Below are 23547 nucleotides of genomic sequence, written 5' to 3'. Positions count from 1 at the left end.
CTTTGTATTATGTTGTTCCTTTATTTTTTTAAAAGAAAGATAATAGCAACAACAATAATTTCAATGCTTGAGGCCTTCTGTGCTAAGCATTGTGTCCAGGCCAGTTATGGAGTCGCTCAGCCCTAAGCAATTTAGTATTAGTGCAAATGCTTGATCCTGGAAATAGGTGTCGCTACTTTAAAGAGTTGCAGGCAGCTGCTATATACTACAGTATTAAGTAGCCAGTGGTGGGCTACTGCCGGAACGGCTAATTGTGCGCAGCTTTGGAGTGTGAGTGTGGGATTGAGCACAATTTTGCTTCCCACACCTGTGCAGGTAGCAAAATCTTGTACAAACTCTTTGCTTCCAGCGGGAAAGCAAAAAACCTTGCCAAAACTCACCTGTGTAAGATTTTGCTACCTGCACAGGTGCAGGAAGAAATATTGTGCTCGACCCCGCACTCGTGTTCCAGAGCCGTAGAGCTGCGCACAATTAGCCATTTTGGCAACAGCCCACCAGTGTAAGTAGCCCGGAAGTACCTTTTTATGAAAGTAAAAAAGCTAATCCCATAAGAATTTTCCATTCAATAGCAAATCACAGGAGCATTTCAAGTGACCCAGGATGTACAGTAGTGTAACTTTTCTTCATAACCTTTGACTGCAAAGAAATATGACTTTATATCACTTGGGCTTTGTACTTGTGGAAAACAAATACTTTTACTGACTCGTATTTAAAAACAATGGCATAATTACAAAGTGAAGGATTCCCTAAGGTAACCAACTAGCCATGACATTTCTTGTGTCCAGGAAAGCAGAGTGATTGATGGTGGAAAAGTTCTGTTGAAATTTGCCTCCTTTGTGGGAAAGGCTTTGTTTTGCAATGCAGAGATTGTGAGCTCGCTTTAGTGAGAGTGTGGAACTGGTATTTTTCTCTTGGTGCTAAGATGCACAAGTGGCTTTGGTATTACCATAAAGTAAGGGGCATGGAACTCATTGCCGGACTCAATAGTGTCAACCCCTAACTCCCAACATTTCTCCCTTAGACTCTCCACGATTGACCTCTCCAGGTTCCTAAGAGGCCAGTAAGGGGCGTACATAAGTGCACTGGTGTGCCTTTCGTCCCCTGTTCAATTCTCTTTCCTTTCTCTCACTTATCATATATATGCCAGACCCATCCTCGAATACAGCTCATCTGTTTAGAACCCATATCGCATCTCAGACATTAACACCCTTGAAAATGTCCAAAGATACTTCACCAGAAGAGCCGTTCACTCCTCCACTCGAAATAGAATACCCTATGAGACTAGACTTTCAATCCTGGGCCTAGAAAGTTTAAAACTAAGATGCCTTAAACAAGATCTAAGTATTGCCCACAAGATCATATGCTGCAACGTCCTGCCTGTCGGCGACTACTTCAGCTTCAACCACAACAACACAAGAGCACATAACAGATTTAAACTTAATATTAACCGCTCCAAACTTGACTGTAAAAAATATGACTTCAGTAACCGAGTTGTCGAAGCGTGGAACTCATTACCGGACTCCATAGTGTCATCCCCAAACCCCCAACACTTTGCCCTTGGATTATCTATGGTTGATCTATCCAGATTCCTAAGAGGTCAGTAAGGGGCGAGTACAAGTGCACTAGAGTGCCTTCCGTCCCCTGTCCTATTGCTCTCCTATATCTCCTATTCCTTTCCTCTATTCCTATATCTCTTCTTCTATTCTTTCATTGATATGTTCTATTACTATATCTTCTTTTCTATTCTTTCTTAGATATATTTTACTATGAGTATCTCCTCTATAACCTTCATCATGTATTTTACTATGTGTATATTGATATATACCCACTAAAACCCTCATTGTGTATTGGACAAAATAAATAAATAAATAAATAAAATAAATAAATAAATTTTCTTTCTTTCATATATACTCTCCTCTAAGTTTACTTTACCCTTATATATATTACTACATGTCTATTTTTTCTTCCTATGTATTTGTGTATTGGACAAACGAATAAATAAATAAATAATAAAGAAAACCATAGCAAACTATTTCTATTGTTAACCAGGAAAACACCGTCAAGTCTCTGTGAAGTCATCCAGCCTTGAATTCAAGTTGAAACAGAACTTCCTCTTTTGCCTTGTGTGAACCCATCCATCAGCATCACAACTGCACCCCATCAGACAAGAAAAAGAAAGAAAGAAATTCTAAGGTGCTTCTCACAGTTCTCTGAGTTACATCAAAGTCAAATCTCTTCCTGGCCATGTGAGTGAGAGGAAAGTGGCTTGCTAACCTTACAGTTCCAATTAGCTGCCATCGGGGTTGCTAATTAGCGAACTCTTCTTCCAATAAGGCGGCAGCTAATCAGCCAGAAATTATGTGCTTGCATGCACCTGGGAGAGACTCTGATTGGCCGTGATGGAGAGCTGAACCTTGGAAAGGAGTCAGACTTTAAAGGCAAGATTTCAGGCAGACAACCCACCGCAAAGCCCATGTCAGATTGCCATTTAAATCATCAGGGCGGGGTATCCTGCTGGAGAAGAGGGAAGAGGGAAGAAGGGAAAAGGAAGAGAAAATAGAAGAGAGAAAGCAAGGGAAGAGAAAATGAAAGAGAGAAGGCAAGGGAAGAGAGAAGAGAGAAGAGAACAAAGGGAGGAGAAAGGAGGGATGAGAAGATATGGGATGAGATGAGAAGATATGAGAAGAGAGAAGAGGAGAGGAGAGGAGGGATGTGAAGATATGAGATGAGATGAGAAGGGATGAGATAAAAGAGAGGAGAGGAGAGGAAAAGAGGAGAAGAGAGGAGAGAGGAGAGAAGAGCAGAGAAGAGCAGAAAAGAGAAGAGAAGAATAAGAGAAGAGAAGAGAAGAGAAGAGAAGAGAAGGGATGTGAAGATATGAGATGAGATGAGAAGGGATGAGATAAAAGAGAGGAGAGGAGAGGAGAAGAGAGAGGAGAAGAGAGAAGAGAGAAGAGAAGAGCAGAAAAGAGAAGAGAAGAATAAGAGAAGAGAAGAGAAGAGAAGGGATGTGAAGATATGAGATGAGATGAGAAGGGATGAGATAAAAGAGAGGAGAGGAGAGGAAAAGAGAGAGGAGAGGAGAGGAGAGGAGAGAAGAGAAGAGAAAGGAGAAGAGAAAATAGAAGAGAAGAGAAGCTTCTGCAGATCCAGACAAACCACATTCACCAAGCCTGGAACATCTTCAAACATGACCTTTAAAAGTGAAGACATATTTACTGAATCCTTTTAAGTCTTAAGGTTTATCCAGCATGCATACGCCACGGAACGCTGGTAAGAAATCAATTCAGAAAAGACTAAACAGATTAAGGAGTAAAAAGTTTTAAGATTCCATACCGCAACGTTATAAGGCAGCAATCACTCCTCTCCAGAAAGAGTGGGGTGCATGTGTGCATTTTTGCCGGATTAAAAACACACCAGAGGATTAATAGCTGACATTTCAGACTACATCATTTTTGTGACACTCATTAGAATAATACTTCGGCAATCCCGCTTTGCTGACATCCTTACCCTTTCTCTTTCTCTTGGTTTTATCCCTTAATATTTTATAAACCTAGGGTTGCAAGTCCAGTTTCATAGGGTGCTCGGTTGTGAGTGGAGGAGTGAAGGGCTCTTCTGGTAAAGTATCTATTCACTTGGGCCACGACACAGTCGTGGCAATAGGCATCCCTGTATTGCCCCCGGAAGCGGAGTAACGACGCTGAGACATATTGGGGATTAAATAAGGGTCATTTTATTAAATTAACATAAATTTAAATAAATTTGAATACGTAAATTTAAATATTTCAATTCAAAAGGAACTAAGGACCTGCAGAGGCCAAAACTAACGGGGCGGGAATTCCTACCAGAAAATTCCTTGGCAACATTGGGCAAAAACTCCTTGCTGAACCAGGTGAAGGTACCACCTTCACCTGGATCCAAGCCACGCCCCTTCGTCATGTGGGAGGAGTTCACCCTCCAATCCCCGTGGGAAATTGGATCCGGTGATTCCCATGGACATCCTCTCTCCAATCCCCGACGTTGCTCCAACCTCTAGTTCCTGGAGAGAGGCGGTCCATCACCCTTTAAAAGATGCCCAAAGGAGCATGCGCAGTCGCTTCTAATTGCCCATTTCCGCCCCTAACCTGCCAAATCCCAGTGACCAAAGGGAGGCCTATTAACATCTAAATGCGCCGCACCCCCTAACCAATCCAGTCCGTACCATCAGTGTGGAATAGGTGAAAAAACGGCCACCTCTAAAGGGGAGGCCGCAAAAAATTCCTATTCGGCCCCGAGGCGACCTCCTTAGGACACACTGTTTATAGCGGAGGGTGGGCGGGTGTTCGCTTCTTCAGCCCCAGGAAGCAAGGAGGAGGTCCTGTCAATGTTCCCTCTAATTTTTTTGGGGGGTGGGTGGAAAAGTATAGTGTCTGAGCGGCAGTCCCTTCGGGACTGGGTGGCACAGAAATAATTAATAAATAAATAAGTAGGTAGGTAGGTAGGTAGGTAGGTAGGTAGATAGATAGATAGATAGATAGATAGATAGATAGATAGATAGATAGATAGATAGATAGATAGATAAATAGATAAATAGATAAATAGATAAACAAACAAATAAATAAAAAACCCACCCTGTTTTGCCTCAGAGAATTTCAAAATAAAATACTGTACTGTGTGTCTATAACAGTGAGCTCATAATAGGGCAACTCTATCAATATCAAAATGCCACTTAAATAGTTGAGCTAGTTTCAAACTAGATTTTGATTTTCTTTCTCTCTTCCTTATTCCCATTCTTTTTCTTTCTCTTTTCCTTCCTCTCTTTTTTCTATCTGTTTCTCTCTCTTCCTCTCTTCCTCTCTTCCTCTCTCTCTCCTTCCCTCTCACTCTTTCCCTCTCGGCTTCTGGGCAGGTTTGGAAAACTCTGAGTTGATGATGATTCTTAAGTGAGCGATTGCTCACTGCTCAGCTTAGAGGGAACTATGGGTCCTGTCTGGATAACCCTTAAATAGGGCAATCTAGGACCTCCCCTCGGACCAGCGGGCAGCGCGTGACCCTGGCATGCTGCCAGAAGCCGAACTTCCGGTTTTCGAAGGAAACCGGAAGTTCGGAGCTCCAAAGAGCTGCCGACAGTGTCTCCCCGGCTCCTGCGGCAATTTCAGCCGGTGGTTTAAGCCGCCGGTTGGGCATTTCTTATCTTTCTTACACCATTCTACCTTCATTGGAATCATTGGAAAATCTGATTTAAGAGGCAGTTGGTGTTGAACTAACTGTCCCCAGGGAAACCTACCCAATGAAACAATATATAAAAATTCATATGATTTGTTGAACATTGCTAGAACAAGATGTACAGCTGTTTTTTTCCTGGCTTTAGCCTGGTTACCAGCTCCCTTGTATCTTTTCAATTTCAGGATGCTTTGTTCTTGAACGTTGATTTTTCTTTCCTTGTTCTTAAATATAAACTACCCTCCGAGAGCTGAGTTCCAACAGGGAGCCTACCTCACTTCAACTTTTGCAGATCCGGGCAATACATTTTTTTTTTCAGCCTATGACTGTAATAAAGCCTTGTTCGTTCAGTTCTCGTGTATCTTCTAACAGCGGAAGTCTCCCACAAGGAGAGAAATCAATTCTTTGCACTCCAAGCTCATTTTTCTCAAAGTATACTCCGGTTTTTCTCCGCTTAAAGACTTTTCCACCACCCTCAGCTCTGAGCCTGCAACATTTTCACTGTCCATTTCCCATCACGGTGGCTCCAGAGGAGAAAACAATGAATAGTTTTCCTCCCTGGAAGACATCTTGATTGGAGTACGAGAAACAAAAGACAACACAGGAGGCAGTTTTTCCCCTACTAGCAATTACCACCGCGGTTAAATATGATGAACTATCCTATTTAGCTAACACTTCCTCTGGAATGGACGCTACTTCTCATCTGCTACTTACAACCGTCATACTCTTAAACGCACGGGATTCTTTCTTTAGGCAGGAGGATAATCAGATCTTCCTAAAAGAGCAGAATGAATTCCACCAACCCCATTAACCATAATTCCTCCCAGATGACCGATGCAACCTAATAGGAGAGTTGGGGAAGAGAACGAAAAGTAGTTACTCCAATGCTAATTAAGACTGCAGCATTTGGAGCAATTCATCAGTTCGAACGAATGGATTACAAAAACCGATTTTGACAGATTTCAAAACTGCCGCCAATTAATCAAGTTAACGGTTTCATTCTTTTTCTGAGCATGATTTTTTAGCAGCAGCGCCTTTAAAAACAAAACCCCAGCATTAGAACCCAGCACCAAACAAACACTCACAATCCAATGTATACACACATGCATGGCCCACTGGCTTTATCAATAATGTTTGCTCTTGATCTCCTATTTTAAAACTAAAACAAACAAATAAAAAATGTCCCCACGTATGGAATGTGCTTTGGAAAAAGGTTTGGAAAATATCAGGAAAAATGTTAGTAATCACTTAGTATAAAGGAAAGACTTAATGAACTCAATCTGTAAAGTCTGGAAGACAGAAGGAAAAGGGGGGGACATGATCGAAACATTTAAATATGTTAAAGGGTTAAATAAGGTCCAGGAGGGAAGTGTTTTTAATAGGAAAGTGAACACAAGAACAAGGGGACACAATCTGATGTTAATTGGGGGAAAGATCAAAAGCAACATGAGAAAATATTATTTTGACTGAAAGAGTAGTAGATGCTTGGAACAAACTTCCAGCAGAAGTGGTTGGTAAATCCACAGGAACTGAATTTAAACATGCCTGGGATAAACATGGATCCATCCTAAGACAAAATACAGGAAATTCCTTCTGATCTCAGAGTTAACATGCACCACGACCGTCTCCAACCGCACGTTGACCCAAAGGTCCAGCATGAATTATTACAACAAACGTGAGAAAAAATATTTTACTGAAAGAGCAGTAGATGCTTGGAACAAATTTCCATCAGACGTGGTTGGGAAATTCACAGTAACTGAATTTAAACATGCCCGGGATAAACATAGATCCATCCTAAGATAAAAGACAGGAAATAGTATAAGGGCAGACTAGATGGACCATGAGGTCTTTTTCTGCCGTCAATCTTCTATGTTTCTATTTTAACTTAAGAGCAATATATCTATTTACATGTTATAAAGTAATTCCAATTTTTTTCTTTGTACCTTGGTCTCGAATTCTCGTTCAGAGGATCTTAACTGTTATCAACAGACAAGAATATTTGTAGCTCAGAGCTGAGCTGTCCTTGGTGCTCTCTGAGATCGGCTGTTATGTTTTATTATCCAACTGGGAAACATCAGAGCTGGCGTGGAACGTCTGCAGGAAAACAACCCAGCGCAGAGGGCACCAAGGACCCCACAAATCTTAACGTTCCTTCCACCAACTGTTCCTTGCCATGGGACCTTGAATCCAGCTTGACCTGTCGGTGTCACTTAGTTCTTGAGTGCAGTCCTCAAACAAGTTTAGCCTTAATTGAGCCCACAATTTCAGTTGTAAGTCATGACAGTCATAAAAGCTGCATTGGTTGCCGGTCGGTCTCCGAACGCAATTCAAGGTGTTGGTTATCACCTATTGTTGTGGTTAGCTCTGGCCCTGCTCCTGCCCCAAGGACTGTGGATGTGGGGGAGACATCCACATGCTGCAGGCCTGTTTTGCAGGCCTGCGATGCATAGGCAACAACAACTGAGAGATTATTATCAAAGAAAATGAGGTTGAGTGGGGCTGTGGTAATTAGTGAGGCTGCTATAAATAGCAGCCTGTGGGTTTGGCCATTGTGGAGGATTATCTAATCGTTGTGTTTCGTGACTGCTTTACTGACTTTGACCTTTTGTGTGCTGATTTTTCCCCGCTTTGAAACTAAACCAGAGCAAAGTGTGTTTCACTTTGTGAAAGAAGAAGGACTGTGAATTGCCTCACAGCTGCAAGCTAAGTATCACAGAACTGGTAAGGGACTTGTACAAATTACCAGTTTGCTTGGAGACCAGTGCCCTTTGCTATACCAAAAGAGGGCTTGGTTTAAGTGAATTTTCATTATAAAGAACATTGTTTTGAATTTTCAAACGTGTGTGTGACTGAAATTTGTACCTGTGAATTTTTGGGACGATTCTACCAGAGAGCCCGACAGAACACCTGTAAAGCCCTATATCTGTCCAGTTGCGGCCCTACCTTGACCAGGAGGCGCTCCGCCCAGTCACTCTGTAGTTACTAGCATGGGGCACAGAAGACAGGGTGGCCGTTGGTCAGAATAGAAGATGTTGTCGAAAGGAATAAACGATCAGGAAGATCCGTGTAAACCGTTCCAAACTCGACTGCAGAAAATACGACTTCAGCAACAGATTAATGCCTGGAATGCATTACCTGACTCTATGGTTTCTCCCCCCAACCCCCAAAATTTTATCATTAGACTGTCTACAGTCCATCTCGCCCCATTCCTAAGAGGTCTGTAGGGGGCGTGCATAAGCACACCATTGTGCCTACCATCCCTGTCCTATTGTCTAATTTACCTGTACCTACCTTGCTAATGTTTATGTTTATACCAATACCCACTTATCTTGAGAATAAATAAATAAATACAATAAAAATAAATAAAGTAGCTATGCTTGGATACTACAAGCAACGTTCCTAATTACAGTGTTCCCTCGATTTTCACGGGTTCGAACTTTGCGAATAGCCTATACCACGGTTTAAAAAAAAATATTAATTAAAAAATACTTCGGGGTTTTTTTCCTATACGTTTTTTTTAATCTGATGACATCATACGTCATGGCCAAACTAATAATTTTTGCAAATAAATAACAAAAAAATAATTATTGTTAATAAATAATTATGTTTATAAATATCAGGATCACTATTCAATGGTGAGTACCAGTAATAATGGTGAGTAAATGGTTGTTAAGGGAATGGTAAATGGTAATTTAGGAGTTTAAAGTGTTAAGGGAAGGCTTGTGATACTGTCCATAGCCAAAAATGGTGTATTTACTTCCGCATCTCTACTTCACGGAAATTCGACTTTTGCGGGCGGTCTCGGAACACATCCCCCGTGGAAATCGAGGGAACACTGTATTTCAATTTCTCTTTCAACTCAGCTGCACCCAGGTTTCTACTTCCTAAAAATAAAGATACTCCAAACCCAACAGCAACTATAAGAACAAGATGCGCTAAAACATTGCCTAATTGCTCAAATCTCATACACTTCAGCCGCCCCCCCACCCCACCCTCAAAATCTACAGGAGTTATAATCTAACACATTTTGCCAGATGGAACAAGAATATAAACAGTGCGTAATTCAACCATGCAAATTTAAAATCGCGGCATACCCATGCTTATTCTGTTTTCACGTACGGGCATATGGGTCGGAGCAAGCCACCTACTGTGTGAATTAAATGGAAGATTTCCTGAGACAACCGAGATGAAATTGAGAAAAATTCCAAAGTATGTTGTAACCAAAAACAGCGAGGGGCCTTCTGCTGTTTCAGAGATTAAAAAGCAGGAAGATTTACGTTGACACTTTTTGGACAATTTGGGCCATTCCTTCTCTCTCCCTCTCAAAGTCACCGACCTCACCGAGCCCATTTAAGGAGAGTCCACGTTGGCAAACTGAATTTCGGTAAAAGAAAGATGGGATGAAATAAAGAGAGGATGAAAGCAATTGGGAAGTGCCTCAAGGAGTCTCAAAAAGAAATTCATTTGCTACCTCCGGCCTGCAACTGAAGCAAGCAGCAGGGTATCACCTCAAAGTGTCTTCAAAAAATGTATTGGGTTGATGGAATGATTATGATTCAGCCCAGAAAGCCAGATTAGAATTAAGTAAAAATGTGATGTGCTTAAAGAAATCCAAGCTTAGAAGGCATTAAAAAGTCAAGGAGTAAGAAAACTTCAAGCAGAGAATAAGCTTCTTACAACTCTTCAGGTTTTTTGCACTCGTGGACCATTTAAAGTGTTCCCTCGATTTTCGCAGGTTCAAACTTTGCGAATAGCCTATACCACGCTTTTAAAAAAAATATTAATTAAAAAATATTTCACGGTTTTTTTTCTATACCATGGCTTTTCCTGCTCGATGACATCGTACGTCATCGCCAAACTAATAATTTTTGCAAATAAATAAGAAAAAAAAATATTTATGTTAATACATAAATTTGTTTATAAATATCAGGATCACTAAATGTCTTATTCAATGGTGACTACCAGTAATAATGGTGAGTAAATGGTTGCTAAGGGAATGGGGAATGGTAATTTAGGGGTTTAAAGTGTTAAGGGAAGGCTTGTGATACTGTCCATAGCCAAAAATGGTGTATTTACTTCCGCATCTCTACTTCACGGAAATTTGACTTGCGCGGACGGTCTCGGAACGCATCCCCCACTAAAATCGAGGGAACACTGTAATTTGTTGGGTTGTGCAAAAGAACCTTTGCTCATCCCGTCAAACAGACAGAAGATGAGTTCTCCGTGGTGGGTTGAGCTAACCTTCAAGAATGGAAATATGCCATCCCTTCAGCCAATAAGGACTCAGTCTGAATTTTATATAGATTTGCAAAGTCCAGTTACCTCCAGAAAAAGCACCTTTGGGTCTAAGAGTTGGCCTTCTCTGGGTCCCGTCGACTAAACAATGTCGTTTGGCGGGACCCAGAGGAAGAGCCTTCTCTGTGGCGGCCCCGACCCTCTGGAACCAACTCCCCCCAGATATCAGAGTTGCCCCCACCCTCCTTGCCTTTCGTAAGCTCCTTAAAACCCACCTCTGTCATCAGGCATGGGGGAATTGAGATATTCCCTTCCCCCTAGGCTTATAAAAAATATGCATGGTATGTCTGTAGGTATGATTGATTTCTTAAATTGGGGTTTTTTACATTACTTTTAATATTAGATTTGTTCATATTGTCTTTTTACTGTTGTTAGCCGCCCCGAGTCTACGGAGAGGGGCGGCATACAAATCGAATTAATAAATAAATAATAATAAATAAATAAGCCACGTCATTCACAACCATAATGCTGAGAGAGATAAGAACAGAAGTTGCTTTATAGGGTCAAAAGAGGTTGGCCTGTTTACGGCGTGGTGAGGATGGTCACTGAATAAATAAACCCTATTTCATAATTTTTGCTTAAGCATCTTGAAAGTGGAGGCATTGGGTGGATACAAGAAGGATCAGAATGAACTCTCGTTCCAACGCTCGAGATAATGACTACTATGATGTTAGTAATTATTATGATCAACACATCCCCAAGGGACCCACATTCATTTTCTTGTTTATGCTTGAAAGAAACTGGGCAATAAACAAATTCATTGAAAGAGGAGGAAATAGTTGAGTTGAAGAGGAATAGTAGATGGAGGCATGTATGTCGTAGTACAAATGTTATTTTTCCTTGCCGTTCAAACAGATTCTTGCCTTTCGCAAACTCCTCAAAACCCACCTCTGCCATCAGGCATGGGGAAATTGACTCCCCCGAACCGTTTCCCGTTTTACACAAGGTTTGTCTGAGGTGTATGATTGTTTTTTATACGTAGAGTTTTAAATTGCTTTTTTATTGTTGGATTTGTATCATGTTTTGTGTTGTGAGCCATTCCGAGTCTCCGGAGAGGGGCAGCATACAAATCGAATAAATGAAATAAAATGAAATGAAAGATCTTTTTAAAAAAAATAGGTGTAGGATCAATCCATTAGAAGTTCCTTGTTTCCCAGGTCTCTTCCTCCAAAGCAGAGGGCGTTTTCCAGCTCCAGCACCCTCATTTTATGTTTTGTGCAAAGAAATAAACTTTACAAATTTTTAAATTTGTCAGGATGACAGAATTTTGCCTGACACTACACCAAGGGTCACCAACATTTCAGACCTCAGGGATCGCTAAATTCACAATTTAAAATCCTGCGGACCACCGTTTGGCGGGTCCCAGGGGAAGAGCCTTCTTTGTGGCAGCCCCGACCCTCTGGAACCAGCTCCCCCCTGAGATTAGAACTGCCCCCACCCTCCTTGCCTTTCGTAAACTCCTTAAAACCCACCTCTGTCGTCAGGCATGGGGGAACTGATATAACTTCCCCAGGCCTATATTGTTTATGTTTGGTATGTTGTGTGCATGTTTTTTTAAAATTATGGGTTTTTAGTTTTAATTATTAGATTTGTATTCTACATTGTTTTTTCTATTACTGTTGCGAGCCGCCCCGAGTCTACAGAGAGGGGCAGCATACAAATGAAGTAAGTAAGTAAGTAAGTAAGTAAGTAAGTAAGTAAGTAAGTAAGTAAGTAAGTAAATAAATAAATAAAATAATAAAATATAATAAAATAATAAAATAATAAAATAATAAAATAATAAAATAATAAAATAATAAAATAATAAAATAATAAAATAATAAAATAATAAAATAATAAAATAATAAAATAATAAAATAATAAAATAATAAAATAATAAAATAATAAAATAATAAAATAATAAAATAATAAAATAATAAAATAATAAAATAATAAAATAATAAAATAATAAAATAATAAAATAATAAAATAATAAAATAATAAAATAATAAAATAATAAAATAATAAAATAATAAAATAATAAAATAATAAAATAATAAAATAATAAAATAATAAAATAATAAAATAATAAAATAATAAAATAATAAAATAATAAAATAATAAAATAATAAAATAATAAAATAATAAAATAATAAAATAATAAAATAATAAAATAATAAAATAATAAAATAATAAAATAATAAAATAATAAAATAATAAAATAATAAAATAATAAAATAATAAAATAATAAAATAATAAAATAATAAAATAATAAAATAATAAAATAATAAAATAATAAAATAATAAAATAATAAAATAATAAAATAATAAAATAATAAAATAATAAAATAATAAAATAATAAAATAATAAAATAATAAAATAATAAAATAATAAAATAATAAAATAATAAAATAATAAAATAATAAAATAATAAAATAATAAAATAATAAAATAATAAAATAATAAAATAATAAAATAATAAAATAATAAAATAATAAAATAATAAAATAATAAAATAATAAAATAATAAAATAATAAAATAATAAAATAATAAAATAATAAAATAATAAAATAATAAAATAATAAAATAATAAAATAATAAAATAATAAAATAATAAAATAATAAAATAATAAAATAATAAAATAATAAAATAATAAAATAATAAAATAATAAAATAATAAAATAATAAAATAATAAAATAATAAAATAATAAAATAATAAAATAATAAAATAATAAAATAATAAAATAATAAAATAATAAAATAATAAAATAATAAAATAATAAAATAATAAAATAATAAAATAATAAAATAATAAAATAATAAAATAATAAAATAATATGATCTGCCTAATGACTGGCTGGGTAGGTGTAGCTAGGTGGTCATGTGACTTGGTGGGCGTGGCCAACTTGATGTCACTCATCAACCTCTACTTAACCCTCTGCTCCCAGTTTCCCCTCGCCTGCCCACCTGGGTTCCTTAGGGCCCCAACAGGAAGCAGTTGTTGGAGCTAAGCAGTCACCACAAGAAAGAGTTGGCAAAGCAGATGGCTCTGTTCAAACTGAGCACTACGAGCATAGGCTTTCCAAGCAGAGGGAACAGCTGTGGCAGTGCAAGGCTAAGTACTGGCATTTGGAGGCTCAGCGGGCTGAGATGGTCAGCCAGTTTGAGGCCATGGTGCAGTCCACTGGAATGAGGCCCTCCAGCTCTTCTCCACCAGCAGCGCTTCTCTCCAGCCTTTGCCTAAAGCCCACACCAGGAGGCTGAAGCAGACCCCAAATAAGAATTTCTACTCCCCTCTGATCTGCACAAAAAGACCCCAAAGAGACAGACTCTATGCATCAACACAATAGTTCATTGCACGTATCCGGCAGGTTTAGAACCCCTGATTTAGTGCAATATGAAAAATGCAAAAAAAAATTCACCAAAATCTTCCCATGGACCACCACTGGTCCACAGACCATCAGTTGGTGACCGTTGCACTAGGCATAAAGAAAGCATCGCTCAAGAGTGTTGTGGTTAGCTCTGGGCCAGCTCCTGTCCCAAGGACTGTGGATGTGGGGGAGACATCCATATGCTGCAGGCCTATTTTGCCCCCGGTGGAATCTGCTGATGAAGGCTCCTCTGACCAAGAAGACATGAGTGACAGGGAGGAGGAGAGTGTGGCAGACAGCTCAGAAGGAGATCAATTATCTAGCTCCTCCTTGGATTCAGAACAAGAGTTAATGATACAGCCACGCATGCGGAGAGCGATGATAGGCAACAACAACTGAGAGATTATTATCAAAGAAAATGAGGCCACCTGTGGTTGGGTGGGGCTGTGGTAATTAGTGAGGCTGCTATAAATAGCAGCCTGTGGGTTTGGCTATTGTGGAAGATTATCTGATCGTTGTGTTTCGTGACTGCCTTGCTGACTTAGACCTTTTGTGTGCTGATTTTTCCCCGCTTTGAAACTAAACCAGAGCAAAGTGTGTTTCACTTTGTGAAAGAAGAAGGACTGTGAATTGCCTCACAGCTGCAAGCTAAGTATCACAGAACTGATAAGGGACTTGTACAAATTACCAGTTTGTTTGGAGACGAGTGCTCTTTGCTGTACCAAAAGAGGGCTTGGTTTAAGTGAATTTTCATTATAAAGAACATTGTTTTGAATTTTCAAACGTGTGTGTGTCTGAAATTTGTACCTGTGGATTTTGGGGAGGAGTCTACCAGAGAGCCCGACAGAACAAAGAGTGAATTTCGGATTGGGTTGGGTTGAGTTTGCTTTCAAAAGCCAAAAGCAGTGAGGGTTTGCTAAGATGAAAATTTTTACTTCTTTATTTTGAGTGAGCTGTCTCCTCCACCACCATCGCCGCCCCATTCCCAAACCAAGTGAGCAGATTTTTGCCTAGACAATAAGAAAGCCGATGGGCATGGAATTAAACAATTTGGCTTTGATGCCCCCCAAAAATGCACCCAATGCCCCACCTACCTTTTTATTAAATGAGCTCGGCTGTTCACATAGTTGGAATCAAACGAGTAGTTTTCGGTCTGAAAGGAACGGAAGAAAACAGAGATGGTTACACACATCGTTCGTTGGCAATTTGGAATAGCTAAGCCGGGAGGGACAAAAAAAAACAGAGGTAAAGGTATAGGTGCCCCTGCACACATGTGCTAGTTGTTTCAGGCTCTAGGGGGCAGTGCTCATCTCCATTTCTAAACCAAAGAGTCAGCGTTGTCTGAAGACATCTCCGTGGTCATGTGGCAGCCATGACTAAATGCCAAAGATGCACGAGCGCTGTTACTTTCCCACCAAAGTGGTCCCTATTTTTCTGTTCTGTCTTGCAATGGCAGCCGGCCAGTAATTAGCCCCAAATGAAAACTCACACACACAGGTTTCAAACAAAACAAGAGTCTTTTTAGGAGACGTTTGTTAAACTTCACAAACGCAAACCCAAACAGTGTCTTTTCCCCTGCCAAAATCCGGAAGTAAGGCCAACCTGATAAGACACAGTTGCTTCTCTGCCAAAAGTCTACTCACAACATTATTAACCCCATAAGTGTCCAGTACAGTATCCAGATTTGTCACTCTTCACAGACTCTTCTCCTTTGGAGGCCTGAACATTGGCTTCTTGCAAAGAGCACCCCCCAAACTCCTCCCCATTATATACTCTCGGGGAGTGGAGACTATGAACAGCTGAGCTCACTTCCTCTTTCTGAGCTTCCTTAACTGCTCCTGCCATCCCCGCATCCTCCTCACCCATACATTTAGGATTGGATCCCTTATCTTCTCTTCCTCCTCCTCAGACCCTGGCAAATCGCCAGTTGGGAGCTGCAAATCCCCAGTTGGGGGTTCTATAGCTTCTGTAAGCTCCTCATACTCAGACTCTCCCTCCTCCTCTGGCTTGCTGTCTGACTCTTCCACCAGCCACACAGGCCGACCGTGCCCAGATGGCCCCAGTTCACCAGACTCAAAGTCCATTGCCAGAGGGCCTGGCTGTGAGCCAACCACAACATTTTTCTACTTACTTACTTACTTATTTACTTACTTACTTACTTACTTACCTACCTACCTACCTACCTATTTATTTATTTATTGGATTTGTATGCCACCCCTCTCCGTAGACTCAGGGTGGCTAACAACAATGATAAAATAACTAAAAAAAACCTTATTATAAAAATCAAACATACATACAGACATACCATGCGTAAATTATAAAGGCCTAGGGGGAAAGAATATCTCAGTTCCCCCATGCCTGATGGCAGAGGTGTGTTTTAAGAAGGTTATGAAAGGCGAGGAGGGTGGGGGCAATTCTAATCTCTGGGGGGAGTTGGTTCCAAAGGGTCGGGGCCACCACAGAGAAGGCTCTTCCCCTGGGTCCCGCCAAACAACATTGTTTAGTTGACGGGACCCGGAGAAGGCCCACTCTGTGGGACCTAACTGGTCGCTGGGATTCGTGCAGCAGAAGGCGGTCCCTGAGATAATCTGGTCCGGTGACATGAAGGGTTTTACAGGTCATAACCAACACTTTGAATTGTGACCGGAAACTGATTGGCAACCAATGCAGACTGCGGAGTGTTGGTGTAACATGGGCATATTTGGGAAAGCCCATGATTGCTCTCGCAGCTGGCGAACTTCTGATCGCCCTCAGCTTCTTAACCACTGAGCCACCATGTCCCTTAGAAAAAAAATCATAAAGGGAGCTTAATCAGAGCTTAGCCATGGGTCGCCAACAACGTGGTCGTTTCAGGGCATCACAACAACCCAATGAAAGCCATGGAGAACACCAAGTCATTTGCTGCCTGCAACAGCAGAGGGTTCAGACTATGTCATTCATCCCCAAAGATTACTTCTTCTCCCATTCGTTTCTATCCATCCAATTCAGGCCAGTAGACCGGGAATGCTGAGGATCCCATTGGCCAAGAAATGAAGACAAATATAACAGGATAATGTTGCAGGATCCAACCTGTGTCAGACACCGAGACCAGAGATTTAGTTCAAAGCTTTCGGACTTAATGAACTCAATCTGTATAGTCTGGAGGACAGAAGGAAAATGGGGGACATGATCGAAACATTTAAATATGTTAAAGGGTTAAATAAGGTTCAGGAGGGAAGTGTTTTTAATAGGAAAGTGAACACAAGAACAAGGGGACACAATCTGAAGTTAGTTGGGGGAAAGATCAAAAGCAACGTGAGAAAATATTATTTCACTGAAAGAGTAGTAGATCCTTGGAACAAACTTCCAGCAGACGTGGTAGATAAATCCACAGTAACTGAATTTAAACATGCCTGGGATAAACATATATCCATCCTAAGATAAAATAGAGAAAATAGTATAAGGGCAGACTAGATGGACCACGAGGTCTTTTTCTGCTGTCAGACTTCTATGTTTCTATGTTTCTATGTTTCTTTTCATTAAACTAGCCATGTCCAGTTCTGCCTATGTTTTAGCCTCCGGTCCCCTAATAATCTTTGTTGCTCTTCCCTGCACTCTTTCTAGAGTCTCCACAAAACTGGACGCAGTATTCCAAATGTGGCCTTACCAAGGCCTTATAAACTGCCATTAACTCTTCAGAATGACTCCAACCTTGTTGGCCTTCCATAAACCCTTGAAGACTAGATTGTATGCCCGGGCCTGGGTCCTTGAGTGTGTTAAGGGCCTCATTTCCTAGCTGTATTCAATTCCAAAGCAGCTGTTTTTCTAAGTGCCAAATATATTTACATTGCAAAATTTTAATCATTTTTACAGCTTATGATGTACACTGCCCAGAGGCACTTGCCAAAATGGCGGTTACAGAAATCAATATGTAAAGCTGGGACGCAGTTACAGTATTTCCACCGCTCGTTTTGCCCTTCAATAGGCAAAAAGTTATAACCAGATCGTACAATCTGCTCTTTTTCTCCTAGCTAATCGTTTTAAGAGCCCCTTCCTTATTTTTTCTCATAGGTAAGTCTGTAAGCCTGACCTTTGGCAAAATACATACACTGGTGAGACTTTTTGGCTCAAGGCAGACATAAAACTGTTCCAAATAAATAATTATAGCCAGCCACACTGTATAGGTAGTGAATTCCACCAGCTGGCCTTGCTCTTCTTTTAGGACAACTTCACAAGAATGCTTAGACCAGCGGTTCAAATTCACAATGCAAGATTTAGGGCCAAGTGTGGTTTAGTCTGGTTGGGTATTCTGGAGTTGAATCCTACTAAATCAAGAGCTCATTAGAGTTGAGAAGTAGCAATAGCACTTAGAGTTACCCTGTTTCTACCAAAACACAGGGCCAGGGTGACACAGTGGTTAAAGTGGAGCACTGCAGGCTACTTCAGCTAACTGCTAGCTGAAGTTCAGCAGTTCAAATCTCACCACCAGCTCAAGGTTGACTCAGCCTTCCATCCTTCCATAGAAACATAGAAACATAGAAGACTGACGGCAGAAAAAGACCTCATGGTCCATCCAGTCTGCCCTTATACTATTTCCTGTGTTTTATCTTAGGATGGATATATGTTTATCCCAGGCATGTTTAAATTCAGTTACTGAGGATTTACCAACCACGTCTGCTGGAAGTTTGTTCCAAGGATCTACTACTCTTTCAGTGAAATAATATTTCCTCACGTTGCTTTTGATCTTTCCCCCAACTAACTTCAGATTGTGTCCCCTTGTTCTTGTGTTCACTTTCCTATTAAAAACACTTCCCTCCTGAACCTTATTTAACCCTTTAACATATTTAAATGTTTCGATCATGTCCCCCCTTTTCCTTCTGTCCTTCAGACTATACAGACTGAGTTCATGAAGTCTTTCCTGATACGTTTTATGCTTAAGACCTTCCACCATTCTTGTAGCCCGTCTTTGGACCCGTTCAATTTTGTCAATATCTTTTTGTAGGTGAGGTCTCCATGGTGGGTAAAATAAGGGTAAAATAAGGACCCAGATTGTTGAGGGCAATATGGGAGAAAGAAAGATGGGAGAAAGAGAGAGATGGGAGAAAGAGAGATGGGAGAAAGAGAGAGATGGGAGAAAGAAAGATGGGAGAAAGAGAGAAATAGGAGAAAGAGAGGTAGGAGAAAGAGAGATGAGGGAGAGAGAGAGATGGGTGAGGAGGGAGAGAGAGAGAAAGAGAGGGGGGGAAAGAGAGAGACCTCTTTCTTATAGAAAACAGAGCCACAAACCGAGGTAGGCATAGCTATGGGGAGAGGTCATCTGACTCGGTGGGAGTGACATTGAGTTGGGCACACACACCCAGATTTTGTGGCTCCCGGTGTTTTGTTTTCTCAGAGAAATGGGTCCAAATGGCTCTTATGAGTCTTTCAGGTTGCCAACCACTGAACCAGGAGATCATCCAAGTTCCCCATGCTTAAGGTAGGTGGGTGTTGTGGTTAGCTCTGGCCCAGCTCCTGCTCCAAGGACTGAGGAGGGGGATGCAGGAGAAACATCAACAACATAGGCCTGTTTTGCTGCCGACAGAGTCAGACGGTGAATTCTCCTTTGCAGAAGGAAGTGAGGGTGAGATGGAGGAGGGGGGCTTGGAAGACAGCCCAGGAAGAAGTCAATCATCCTTATCTTCCTTAGATTCGGATGAAGAAATAATGATAGACCCACGCATGCGTAGAGCTATGCATAGGAGTGAACAGCTTCAAAAGTATTATCGGAGATAATTGAGTCCACCTGTGGTTGGGTGGGGTTCAAGTAATTAGGGCTGCTATTAAATTGGCAGCGTGCTGGCCTCACAGTATGGAGATTATCTGATCGTACTGGTTTGGACCGTGACTTGCTGTTTCAGGACTCTGTTGATTTTTCAAGACTTTGAAACCAAGGCAGAGCAAAGCGTGTGCGTTTCAACTCGTGGAAGAAGGAGGGCTGTGAAGTTTCTTCACAGCTGCTAGCTAAGTACTTAAGGACTGCTTAAGGGGTTTTTACAGCCTAAAAGTTTGTTTTGGGAAAAGTGCTCTTTGCAATACAAAAAGGGTGCTTTTTTCCTTTGGAATTTTGTGATAAAAAACATTGTTTTTGAATTTTCAAGTGTGTGTGTGTCTGAATTTTTTACCCTTGAATTTTCGGGAGGCTCATACCATAGAGCCCGGCTGAACAGGTGACATTCATTACAACCCTGACCAAGGAAAGGCCTATCTGGCAGCTACCTCCAAAGCAGAAATGAGGGGACCATTAATCTACGTTAAATGGAGCATCCAAACTCCTGCACCATTTTGGGGGGAAAGTGCCAAAGTTTACAGTTTGTATTTCTCAGGCTAATCTGTCTTGCTGATGGTTCTATTTAGCTCCTGCAATTAAACTGGGAGATAAATCATGGGAAATAAATACATTACACAAAGAAAGAAACCTCTCTTCCCCCCCGCTGCTGGCATTCATGTGGGATGCAGAAAAAAGACAATTCTTAGGGAAAATTTTGCCCATTTGAAACAGGGACAGGGGTTTGTTCCTTTGGTCAATGGCCATATTCTTCTAGAACAGTGATGGTGAACCTATGGATGGGTGGCACATGGAGCCATATCTGCTGGTACGCAAGCTGTTGCCCTAGCTCAGCTCCGACATGCATGTGTGTGCCAGCCAGCAGAATTTGACTTGCACAGAAGCTCTGGGAGGGCGTTTTTGGCTTCCAGAGGGCCTCCAGGGCAATGGGGGAGGACGTTTTTATCCTCAATCAGCTCCTGGGAAGGCTTGGGAGCAGCGGTGGTCTACGAGCCGGAACGCTAAATTGCACTCGCCACCACGGCTCGTAAGTACTTACTGGACCAGCACAATTTTGCTGTTGCACCTGTGCAGATAGCAAAATTGCACCTGCGTTTCGATGAGGTTTTGCCTGCGGCTCCGTGCGTGATTTTGCTACCTCCACAGGCGCAGCAGAAAAATCGCGCTGGTCCCGCAAGAACTTATGAGCTGTGGTGGCGAGCACAATTTAGCATTCTGGCTCATAGCCCATCACTGCTTTGGAATATGGGGAAGGTGAAACACAAACCTACTGGGCCCACCAGAAGTTTGGAAACAGGCCATTTTCAGCCTCCAGGGGGCCTCCAGGGGATGGGGGAAGCTGTTTTCACCCTCCCCAGGCATTGAATCATGGGTGAGGGTACTCGGGCATGCACCCGAGGAAAAAAAAAGTTTGCCATCACTTTCTAGAAGGAGACTTGGTAGGTGGGGCCAAGGCCAGGAATAGGTAGAATCTAAGCCAAAAGTGGTTGGAACCACCAATTGTCTCTCATTTGGCCATTTCCCCCACTCCTTTTTTTATTTATAGCAGAAGAAGGATGGGACAGAGAGGAAGATGAAGAGGAGGGGAGGAGAAGGATGGGACAAAAAAGGAATAGAAATAGGAATATACAATTGAATTGAAAACCGATATTGCATTAATATTGCACTATACAGTAGAATTCAATATAGTTACTGTCCTGGGATAAAAGCTGTTTTTTAGCCTATTTGACCTTGTTTTTACTATCCTGTACCGTCTGCCAGATGGTAATAGTTAAAAAAAAAGGGTGCCTAGGATATGATGGATCTTTAAGAACGTTTTGAAGTTTCTTAAGGCAGAGGCAGCTATAAAGCTCTTCCAAAAAGGGGAGAGGTCAACCAACGATCCACTGGGCGTTAACCCTGATTCAGTACTGAACTTTACTTGGCCAGATTCTGGTGCAGAGGGGGATTGAGCAATAAATCTTATGACCTGCAACTGAACAGTATTGGGCGGTTTGCTTTTACACCCTTTACAAAATTCCCATTGTTCGGGTAGGAAAGGCAACTCTCCAAAAAGACCTTGACGCTGTTTCTGAGTGGTCTAACACATGGCAACTCCAAATCTCAACTAGCAAATGCTCTGTCCTACACATTGGGAAGAAGAATCTGAACTCCAAATACGAACTGAATAATCAAATTATCACAGATAATCCCCACTTGGTTAAAGACCTTGGTATACTAATAACAAAAGATTTAAGTGCCAAAGCCCACTGCAACAATATAGCCAAGAAGGCTTCAAGAGTTGTAAACCTAATCCTACGTAGCTTCTGCTCTGGCAATCTCACACTACTTACCAGAGCTTACAAAACTTTTGCCAGACCTATCCTCGAATACAGCTCATTTGTTTGGAACCCATAAGACATTAACACCCTTGAAAATGTCCAAAGATACTTCACCAGAAGAGCCCTTCACTCCTCCACTCGAAATAGAATACCCTATGAGACTAGACTTTCAATCCTGGGCTTAGAAAGTTTAGAACTAAGACGCCTTAAACAAGATCTAAGTATTGCCCACAAGATCATATGCTGCAACGTCCTGCCTGTCGGCAACTACTTCAGCTTCAACCACAACAGCACAAGAGCACACAACAGATTTAAACTTAATATTAACCGCTCCAAAGTTGACTGTAAAAAATATGACTTCAGTAACCGAGTTGTCGAAGCGTGGAACTCATTACCGGACTCCATAGTGTCATCCCCAAACCACCAAAACTTTACCCTTAGATTATCTACGGTTGACCTATCCAGATTCCTAAGAGGTCAGTAAGGGGCGAGTACAAGTGCACTAGAGTGCCTTCCGTCCCCTGTCCTATTGCTCTCCTATATCTCCTATACCTTTCCTCTATTCCTCTATCTCTTCTTCTATTCTTTCATTGATATATTCTATTCCTATATCTTCTTTTCTATTATTTCTTAGATATATTTTACTATGAGTATCTCCTCTATAACCTTCATCATGTATTTTACCATGTGTATATTGATATATACCCACTAAAACCCTCATTGTGTATTGGACAAAATAAATAAATAAATAAATAAAATAAATAAAAACTTTAGAGTGACAGTGTGTTTTAGCCTCTGAATGTGGCTCCCAAGAGGACGCGGCAAGGCATTCTGTACTGTTTGGCTAGATCAAAATCGAGTTGGACATGAAGAAATATCCAGCAAGGAACGGTATGTGTTGACTAAGAAGATGTGACAGCTGTTTTCGCCTTGGAATCTATATTGGCAATAAGACCTTTTCTCTCTCTCTCTCTCTCCTTCACCTCAAAACACCCCAGCCCTATTAAATCCCACAGATCAGGTCCCTGCAAGAAAAACAAACAAACATCCCAACTCCTTTTATCTTGAAACGTAATAAACCTAGAAGCGAGAAGCAGTCTTTATATCAGCTGCATCTCGACCGCTGATCGGGCCCCTATGACATCTCAGAACATTTCCAAACAGTCAGGATTTCTTGGGGGGATACATCAACCATGTGAAGAAAGGCAGAAACAGATCAGTTTATAAAAGGGTAAGATATGCCCAAGCCGGAGTGGACAGGAACAAAGAAGAAGAAGATAAGGAGGCAGACAGGGTTGGGGGCGGGGGGGGGGGTAGGGAAAGGAATCAAAGCAGAGGAACAAGGAGAAGCTAAGAGATAAAGAGATCTGGGTAAACATTGCAGACTGAAAAATCCTCAAGGGGAAATGGCCAAAACCTGGAAAATGGAACAGGGAAATGGGCGGAAGTGGAGAGGGATGATATTGGTAGGTCTAAAATGGTATAGAGCAGGGGAGTCAAACTCGATTTCATTGAGGGCCACATCAGGGTTGTGTTTGACCTGGGGGGCAGGGGTGGGCAAGCAGGCAGGA

General features: G+C 40.9%; 2 protein-coding genes across 2 annotated transcripts in view; both read right to left on the bottom strand.

Annotated features, from left to right (window-relative positions):
* TRMT12 (tRNA methyltransferase 12 homolog) overlaps positions 1-23547 on the bottom strand; it is a 533403-nt gene that overhangs the window by 156098 nt on the left and 353758 nt on the right. The window lies entirely within an intron of this gene.
* PCDH19 (protocadherin 19) overlaps positions 1-23547 on the bottom strand; it is a 188464-nt gene that overhangs the window by 77265 nt on the left and 87652 nt on the right. Inside the window, exon 3 of the mRNA XM_070760146.1 lies at positions 14947-15005. Within this exon, the coding sequence (XP_070616247.1) occupies positions 14947-15005 (59 nt within the window). The remainder of the gene's footprint in view (positions 1-14946; positions 15006-23547) is intronic.

Source organism: Erythrolamprus reginae, chromosome 8 (assembly GCF_031021105.1).
Source record: "Erythrolamprus reginae isolate rEryReg1 chromosome 8, rEryReg1.hap1, whole genome shotgun sequence".
Lineage (NCBI taxonomy): Eukaryota > Metazoa > Chordata > Lepidosauria > Squamata > Dipsadidae > Erythrolamprus > Erythrolamprus reginae.
Note: the sequence above shows the minus strand (reverse complement) of the source record. Positions and strands in the feature narration are given on the sequence as shown.